Raw genomic sequence first — 9,656 nt, 5'->3', positions numbered from 1 at the left:
GCTTCTTGAGGAGGGGCCTCACCACGGCCTCCTTGAGGGCCGCAGGAAAGGCACCCTCCTGCAAGGAAGCGTTAACAATTCCCTGGAGCCAGGCTCGTGTACCCTCCCGAGCTGCCAGTACCAGCCAGGAGGGGCACGGATCCAACAAACGTGGTTGCGTTCAGCCCTCCCAAGACCCTGTCCACGTCCTCGGGAGCAATTTCAATTAATGACTACAACTGCTATCATAAGTCACTACTACGATCATGTGATTTTTCTATTGCCAGCAGACTTGCTGATCCCTGTAGTTAACTGAGGATTATCTGTAGTTGTATGTTTTATCTGTAGCCATAATGAGAATTGCAGCAATTATCAACTAACCTAGAATTAAGGAGAAACTTCCTACAGTGAAAACAATTAATCAGTGGAAGGAGTTGCCGCCAGAAGTTGCGAATGCTTCAACACTGGAGATTTTTAAGAACAGATCGGACAGTCACTTGTCTGAAATGGTATCAAGTTTCTTGCTTGAGCGGGTTTTCCCCCCCCGACTAGTAGACCCCCCCCAAGGTCCCTTCCAACGCTTTAACTATGTTAAAGACTAGTTGACCTATGAAAAACAGAATGCAAATCACTTGTCCAAAGGCTGCTATTGCAAAAGCATATCATGTTTAAAGAAGAAGATAAGTATTTTGTAAACCCATCAGACTGTGTGTCACAAATAAGAGTTGGGTAAGTCAATCCAGCTGTAGAAATGACCTCTTGAAGTTAAGCTGAGACTATTGCTACAGCTTCATCCATAAATAAGAGAATGATGGAAAGAGTCAGTTCTGACTGAGATTCTTTTCCTGAAGGCTGCTTAAACTTTGAGAAATATATTAAATGTCCCCAACCTGTGTCTCCTTCCTATTAGAAATATACTACCTGTTGTCTGAGAAATTTTAAATTACTTTGTGGTGCAAGTGCCTCTTCCCCATCTAGTTTTGTAGTTGTGGCTGTTGGAACACTAATATTTCTCCTTGTAGTAGTCCACTGAATAACCTGAATAAAATACTAAAAAGCAAATAAAACTAGCATAAAAGTTTCAGTTGAGATTTATGTTCAGATTCAAATCTGTAAGCAGGAACAGAATTTTAATACCTGATCTTTTCCTCTCATCTCTCTCTTTCTCCTTCTGTTTCCGTTGTAAAAAATACAGGGCCTTTGGTTTTGCCTTTCTACAAAGACAGAACATATTTTACAAGGCTGTCCAGGATTTAGGACACCAGTAATTTGCAACACTTACCGCCTCATCCATGGTGTCTCTGCTTTTGTTCCACTTAGCAAGCTTCACTACTTTGTGAGAATGTTATCATCGGTTTAATTAGAAGCTTAAACGGTGTCAAAGTCTAACTATTTCCTTGCTACTATATTGCCTCATAATGTTAGATGAAAGCTTGTTGTACAACACAAGCAGCTGGAAACTGTTTGTAGGTCAGCTCTTTTACTGGTTTACAGCTGCACATTAGCAGGTTTGTGGAATAATATCTCACCGAGTGTGCTTGGCAACTAGATAAGTAACAAGTAATGTGCTTCCTTAAGGACAAGTACACAATTCTTTTGCCTTGGTATCTTGCAGCCTGCTGAAGCATATTATTCTGGGAGAGAAATGCAGCTATCTAGTCGTCTGCTTACCGTGCAAACGTGAAAGTAAGCAATCTTCCCCTGGTGCCATTATATCAGCTCATGCAAGATATTCACATGTAAGCCCATTGTGAGCTCTCCTACAACAGAAAGATCTACCCTATGTTAGATTTGGTTAGAAATTGCATTTTAGACAACGAATTAAAAAAAAAGAGGGTAATGACTAAGTATAGAACAGATCATCAAGATATGTAGGGAAACGAAGGTTTCTCACACCGTTTGAAGAAATCATGCCCTTCTGCTCTCCTGATTTTTGTGAGGAGCTGGTCATTTAGAAGCTGGTGTTTCAGCCAAGAATTAATTATTGTCTTTGGAATAGATTTTTTTGAGTTTGATGTCTGTATCAATTAATGATAGTGTCTATTAAAATAAAATTAATATAGAATGCTATTGATGGTTGAGACTGCCAGATTATCAAAGACCAGGATTGAGGTACTTCTAGACCAGGGGTAGGCAACCTTGGCTCTTTTATGACTCGTGGACTTCAACTCCCAGAATTCCTGAGCCAGCATAGCTGGCTCAGGAATTCTGGGAGTTGAAGTCCACGAGTCATAAAAGAACCAAGGTTGCCTACCCCTGGTCTAGACTGTGTGCAGCTTCTCTTCTTATTTGTTCCGGCATGCATTGTCATTCCTGGGAAATGGGGGAAACAATGGGGCAGAGTTCTCCAGAACTCCTGCTATGGAATGCATCAAAAAAAGTAACCCCTGATTGGTGCTAAGGAAGGAAGAGAAGGCTCCTTAGCATGAGAGGGTTTTTCTTAGCAAAAGTATGCACACAGTCATTTTCAAAGGAAGAGGATCGTTCTTTGCAGCTAGATCGATCTTATAATCTTGAACTTTCAGACTTCAGTGTGGTCTACGTATCAGTAGAATGTTTGTCACAGCACAGCTTCCTTGATGTTATGTTGTCACTCTACTCAACTGAGTGAATTTTCTGTGAATGCAACACAGGCTATAAAAGACAAACCTTTAATTTTTGTGTTCAAACATGCCAGAAATGAGAAAAAGATTATCTCTGTACTATTGTCATTCTGATTACGTTTTGCTAAACAAAATAATTTCATTTATGAAGTATATTTGTGATGGAAAGCCACTTTAGAAATCTTGATTATGTAGCTATAGTGCAGTGATGGCGAACCTTTTAGAGACCGAGTGCCCAAACTGCAGCCCCAAATCCACTTATGCATCGTTGGGTGCTGGGTGAGTGTGGCCCATTGGGTGGGTGTGGCTGTGGTGGTAATGGCAGACTGGGTAGGACTAAAAAGTTCAATCAGTCAATTCCAACTTTGCAAGATCTTTTTTTTTCCCCGCGGGAAGTTGAAATTGACTGATTGAACCTTTTTTTTTTTGCACATGGCGGCAGAGGCCTAAAGCGAAAAGGTTTTATAAAACCCAGCTGAAGGCCTAGGACTGGGGCGACGGTGCGCGTGCCCACAGAGAGGGCTCTGAGTGCCGCCTCTGGCACCCGTGCCATAGGCTCGCTACCACTGCTATAGTGGTTTTATCAGATAAATGACTTTCAATGCAAACTGTGCACAATTACTTAAAAGTAGGTCTCATTTTGTTCAGTGGGATTCTAGGTAACCAAGAATATGATTTCAACTTCCAGCAGTACTGTATTTGTCACCTTGTACCTATCAAATGATAGCTGCTTAATTTTTTTTTTCATGCAGATAGATCATCTTGAAATAACTAAATGTTGGTTGTTTTAATTCCTTTTCAGGTGTTTACGTATGGGACGTAGAAGGCAAAAAATATTTTGATTTCTTAAGTTCTTACAGTGCTGTCAATCAAGGCCATTGTCACCCAAAGATTGTAGCCGCTTTGAAATCCCAGTGTGAGAAGCTAACTCTTACCTCAAGAGCATTTTATAATGATGTGCTTGGTGAATATGAAGAATACATCACGAAGATGTTCAAATACAATAAAGTGCTTCCAATGAACACAGGTAACATTTCTTGACCTCTCCTCCAATCAGAATGCAAATAAGCATCTGTATAACATCTGTGCTATAGAAGCAAGCTGCAAATTCTAAAATGTGAACTTACTACCTGGAACCTTGGAAATCTGTTGGATGCAACATTCTGTGTCTGTTCTGATCCCGTTGAGAGAGAGAATGCCTTGTTTCTTTGTTCATTGTTTTATTCAGTTTATACAGCTACTCCTCTCAACAAGTGATTCTGGGTGGAAAAGAATTAAGGTAAAAACAATTACAAACATTAAATAAAATTGAAATACATAGCAGTAATTCCATGGGGCTGAGTCCTCCATATCCCAACTAGGATAGTCTTCCTATAGGGAATCTACATCTCACATATTCCCTTGAGAAGTACAATTAAAACTACTGTATTTTTTTTTATTTAGCGAGAATCAGGTGCTACCTTTATTTTTTTTATTTTTTTTCCAGAGCGATGCCCCTCTTACCCCTCTTTTCCTGGATCTTAGGAAGGTGGAATTTATGTGTCCTTTTATATTATTTTTACCTTATTGGTTTACATTTTTTAAAATCCTAAATTAGTTACCCAAAGTCATAATTTGCCAATTGTGCTGTCACAGACATAGGCGAAAGAAATATATTTGATAGCTGGACTGCTTTAGACACCGTACCACCTGTGACACCACTAGATGGCACTTGAAGACCAAAAATATTGAAAAGAAAATAATGATTAAAGATTTTTTTTAAAAAAATCATGTTTAATCCATATATTGGATCTTTTGGATATTGTGGAAAAATCCTGTGGTAATGCCAGCCCCCTGAAAAAGCCTGAAAAATGCATGAGGTTTTTTTCACAAGTAATGTGGATATGGTTTGCCAGTGCTTTATTTGGGTTATTTTTAAACGTCCTACCTTAGTCTGCAACTCTGGTATTATCTGTTGTTCTCCTATCCAAGAGCCACCCAAGCCAGCCCTTGCTTCTGACCCCAAACAGGGACAGCCATGAAGCTGCTAAATGGAATTCCAACAACATCACAGTATAAACAAAAGTAAACAGCAGCACAGATCTACCAGAGGTTGGATAAGGAAATAAGAATCATCTAGTGCTTACAACAGAAAGCACTGTAATTGAGCAAGGGAAAGTTCCATGAACAGAATGGACTGGTCTTTTTGTTTCCTTCTGAGCTTTTTTATTGCCTGTTTTGAATGGTGCATAAATGTTCTCTCTGTCTCTATGTGACTAGAACACATCCTCTCCAGCAGCCAACAATCCGATAAACAGGGATTAGCACTAGACAAACAAGCACGTAGAAAGCAGTACCACAACCATGGAACTACCAAGAAGAAACCCATACCCCCGCCAACACTGGCAGGGCAAGCTGTTGTCTCTAAACAGGGAGCAAATCCCACATTCACTTGCACTAACGATGTTACCTAGTCAGTTAATGAAATGTCTGAAAGCAAACCAAGCTCAGAGAACACCATGGACTCCACAATGTTTATTTCCTGCCTTCCTTCCCATCTCTGTTATATGTGTGTTCTTTGTCTTAGGTGTGGAGGCTGGAGAAACAGCATGCAAACTGGCTCGTAAATGGGCTTACTCAGTGAAAGGTATTCCAAAATACAAAGCAAAGATTATTTTTGCAGGTGAGTAACCAACTAGAATCAGCATATTGGCTGAAATGCTTAAGAAGCACGTATAGCTAACAAAACAGAAGAGTTCTCTTTTATTATAATAGTAGTGCTGGAGGTTTATGATGGACCTGTAATTTAAAGTTGAAAATTATAATATGTAACATTTATTGTTCTATTCCTCATAACGGTAGAAAACAATGGTCAAGGCTACTTTGGGATCTGCTCCAGTTAGGTTGGTACTCCATTCACTCAGTCACCAGCAACTTTAAAATGCTATCATTTTCCATTCATGACCTTGGTGTTATTATATTGCAAGGTGTTTATAATGTAAAGATAAATGTCCCTTCTTATGCGTCTATATTAGATAGCAGCATTCTGCTATAGTTGGAAACGAAAAATGTAGGTTAAACAGTGTTAGCTGTAACATGGTACCCAATACAAATATAATAAAATTGTGACAGAAATCATCAAGATGGTGGAATTCGATTGATGTTCATCCATAATAAAGGTGACAGTATATTTTTGAACATACAGTTACTCATATCTTTTCTTATCTACATAAACAATACTGAACAGTAAATATTGGTCCCTCTCTTAGTGTACTCGTCTTTTTCCCCCTACTAGCTGGCAATTTCTGGGGAAGAACATTATCGGCAGTCTCAAGCTCTACAGATCCTTCCAGCTATGATGGGTTTGGACCATTTATGCCAGGTTTTGAAATAATTCCCTACAATGATTTGCCTGCCCTTGAGGTACCTCACAATTTCCCAATCTGTGTTGTAATATATTTAGCTGAATGTCCTGGAAGGCTGAAATAGCTTTTGCAGATTTGGCTTCTGAGTAGTGTCTTAAGGATAAATGTTGCACATGAAGATTTCTTTAAATGATTTTGCTTATGAGACGTGGACTTGCATATGGATGAATTTTCTCACGGAACTGGTGATAGAATTGAACTGCTTCATCATGAGAACATGTGGTTTAGTAACAGAAAATGGTTTTATAATAGTCTGTGATAGAATTATACACAAAAGTCCTACTTGGTATTGTCCACCCTCCCTGCCTATCATGTGGGAAAAATCTCTCTGGGATCCAAATAGTTCCTATACCAGTTGCTTTGGAGCAAAATATGACAAAAATAAGGATTCTGCTTATTGGTATGTACTGTAGAATTCAATAAAATGTTTAAAAATGGAAGCAAGCATTTCAGAATTGAAAAGGTGAATTGGACATATACGATATACTGTATGTTGAAAGAAGGAAAGGATGTGAGGATGAGATACAACCTATTGAACAATGTGAATATGGTCAGTGTTTGGCTTCAGGGTTTAGAAACCCAATGCTCCCCGATTGATATTGGCCATGAAACTTTATGCCAATTTGAGTATGATTCATGGTGAGGGACTGAGATGCTGGCTCTCAACTTGTGGAGAAGGCAGGGAGAGTGGATAATACAAGAACAAAGGAGAATAAAAAAATGAAAATAAGGCAGAGTTGATAGCAAAAAGTATGTGAAACAGATTGAGGAAGAAGAGGGTCAGAAGTAAAGGGTCAACTTTTTATTACAAGTTTCACTTGTTTCTAACTAAAATTTCAACTTTTGGTAAAGTTAGTATAGGGAGAAATTTGCCCTTGAAAAATTTATCACTGAGAACTGGAGAAGAGGAATATTAAGTACTATTCATTGGCACGTATTTTTCAGGTATTGTTTAACTAGTGCAGTTTTTTTTTCTCAAGAGCATTTCACTTTATAAAGCTATTCTATGCATTTCCCATGCTGAGAACATTTCAAACGGTTGGTAGTTTAAAGTGCCACGAAATCAAATTGCTTACATAGATGGTGACATAGGCTTGTGCGTTGCACTGAAAAAAATCTGCATTTTTTTAATATTTAAAAGAATCTGGTATGAGCTGACCTATTCAGAAATAAGATTCAGTATGTTTTGGCTGTAGATCTTATCCAAGACTAGAATTGCTCCTCTTAGTTGTATTTAGTGATTCTGATTCTTCTATAAATGTGCTTGTCCTTTTAGCGTGCGCTTCAGGATCCAAATGTTGCGGCCTTTATGGTAGAACCGATTCAAGGTGAAGCTGGTGTGGTTGTTCCTGATAAAGGTTATCTCACAGGAGTGCGAGAACTTTGCACAAAGCACAATGTAAGTTATTGTACCAAAAAGAGATTGTAAGAGAGCATGTTAGTCTATGGTAGCCAAAAATCAGAAGAGGTCTGGTAAAATTCATAAACTTTCATGGACTAATAATTGACTTTGTCAGATGTTCTAAAATGAGAATACTTAAACTTTGGGAAATGGCCAAGCTTTGTAATTAACCAACACAATCATTTCTTTTAGAGAAGAGGAAGGAATTGTCTATTTCTATTACATATTTCAAGACACACATTAGGACAGTACTCTGTTGTACCCAAAATTATAGAGTTTTTGGATCTTATTACTGTATTCAAAGCTGAAAACTCATTACTGGGCTGCAACATAGCTATTTCTGGACTGGAGACTAGATTCCCAAAATTAGGCAAAGGCAGGATATAAACATGGATAGGGTGAGAACACAAAACTAAAATTGGTTTTAATTTCAGGGCAGTTAAAATGACATAACCTTTGATTAAATATTATTAATTCCCTATGTATTTCATAATATCTTCCTTTTCTTTCAATCAGAATTAATAATTTGACAGCAACTTTTGAAAACTTTCACCTAAAGCTTTTGGGTTACCTTTTGTGCTTCTGGGGCCTTAAAGTATAAACAAAAAAAATATTTTAGGTATGGTATAAAAAACAAAATGCCTTGGAGTTAATACCATAGTATAACACATTTTGAAAAATCAGTGTTCCTTTTTCTCAGTAATGATGCTTGTATTGTTCTGTTGGAATCTTATTCTCAAAGATGAGACATTACTCAGCTCTACTATCTTATCTGCTCTGTGCCTATCTGAAGCAGACAGAAGAGTATGCTTTGTGGCTTCTTAACCACTTCTAATCAACTAGTAAACTGCCTTTACTACTCATTTTGTGGACAGAGCTGTTTTAACAACTTTGTTTACTTTTGGTTATAGCTTGGTTGAATATTAAGTGGCATTTTTATATTATACACGTATCTTAGATTTAACTGCATAGTAGTGGCTCAGATAAAAAATTGCACATATTATTAGCTTCCAAACAGTTAAAAGAAAAAGATTAGCAGGATATATAAAGGACTATAGACTTTTTCTGCTGAAATGCATGGATATTTTTAAAGATTGACCTTTGAGAATGCTCCTTCCTTCCTTCCTTCCTTCCTTCCTTCCTTCCTTCCTTCCTTCCTTCCTTCCTTCCTTCCTTCCTTCCTTCCTTCCTTCCTTCCTTCCTTCCTATCCATCTGGGTATTTTCCCCCTTTTCATCCTCTCTATTCCCTTCTCTGCTTCCATCATGTTTTTGCTCTTTCTGCTGTTAGGGAATATATCAGTGATGGTGAACCTTTTAGAGACTGAGTGCCCAAACTGCTACCCAAAACCCACTTATGCATCGTTGAGTGCCAGGTGGGTGTGACCCATTGGCTGGGTGTGGCCAGTTGGGTGGGTGTGGCTGCGGTGGTAATGGCAGACTGGGTGGGACTAAAAATTTCAATCAATCAATTCCAACTTTGCAAGATCTTTTTTTTTCCATGAGAAGTTGAAATTGACTGATTGAACTTTTTTTTTTTTGTACACGGTGGCGGAGGCCTAAAGCAAAAAGGTTTTATAAAACCCAGCTGAAGGCCTAGGACTGGGGCGACGGCGCACATGCCCACAGAGGTTCGCCACCACTGGAATATACACTGTGTAATTTGCTCAATAAGATTTGACTATTTCTGTTGAGAGAATGGTCTGTATATACAGATGGAATCACTTAAATTTATAAATGGGTACCATACTTTGAAATAGGTAATTTTAATCAGCAGACGTTAGGGCCATGTGGCAATTTTGAAAGGTAATATTATGTAATACAGATCTATGATAACAGTAATATTATATTTCTTGTGATATGATTGTATTAGCTTCTTAAAATAGAATTGTTTGGAATATTAGAATAAACTTGGTATGTTGAAGAAATATTAATTCTTGAATTTCCATAGAAGGCTATAGTTTGATTCTCTTTACAATTAACAGGTGCTCTTTATTGCTGATGAAATTCAGACTGGATTAGCCAGAACAGGGGAAATGCTAGCTGTTGATCATGAAAATGTTAGACCTGACCTGGTTTTGCTTGGAAAGGCACTGTCTGGAGGTGTTTATCCTGTAAGTACTATATTTTTAAGTACTCTGAATTTGTTTTTGAATTTTTGAACAAATTAATGATAACGAGTAATTTGTAGAACGCTGAACTACATACCTACCCTGAAGTTGTTACAGCGTGGCAGGACTTTCACAAATCTTTCCTATTCGCCTTAAAAA

The 9,656-nt window shown here is 38.1% G+C and overlaps 1 protein-coding gene across 2 annotated transcripts in view; it reads left to right on the top strand.

Moving 5' to 3' along the window:
• The window catches only part of OAT (ornithine aminotransferase), a 24,679-nt gene that overhangs the window by 12,367 nt on the left and 2,656 nt on the right, over positions 1-9,656 (top strand). For both annotated transcript variants that reach the window (XM_015830682.1, XM_015830688.1), the window contains exons 3-7: positions 3,385-3,609; positions 5,149-5,244; positions 5,857-5,984; positions 7,263-7,385; positions 9,372-9,500. In XM_015830682.1, coding sequence (XP_015686168.1) covers positions 3,385-3,609; positions 5,149-5,244; positions 5,857-5,984; positions 7,263-7,385; positions 9,372-9,500 — 701 coding nt within the window. The remainder of the gene's footprint in view (positions 1-3,384; positions 3,610-5,148; positions 5,245-5,856; positions 5,985-7,262; positions 7,386-9,371; positions 9,501-9,656) is intronic.

This window comes from Protobothrops mucrosquamatus, unplaced genomic scaffold (genome assembly GCF_001527695.2).
Source record: "Protobothrops mucrosquamatus isolate PMUCROS unplaced genomic scaffold, P.Mucros_1.0 scaffold_248, whole genome shotgun sequence".
NCBI lineage: Eukaryota > Metazoa > Chordata > Lepidosauria > Squamata > Viperidae > Protobothrops > Protobothrops mucrosquamatus.
This window is presented reverse-complemented; position numbering and strand designations above follow the sequence as displayed.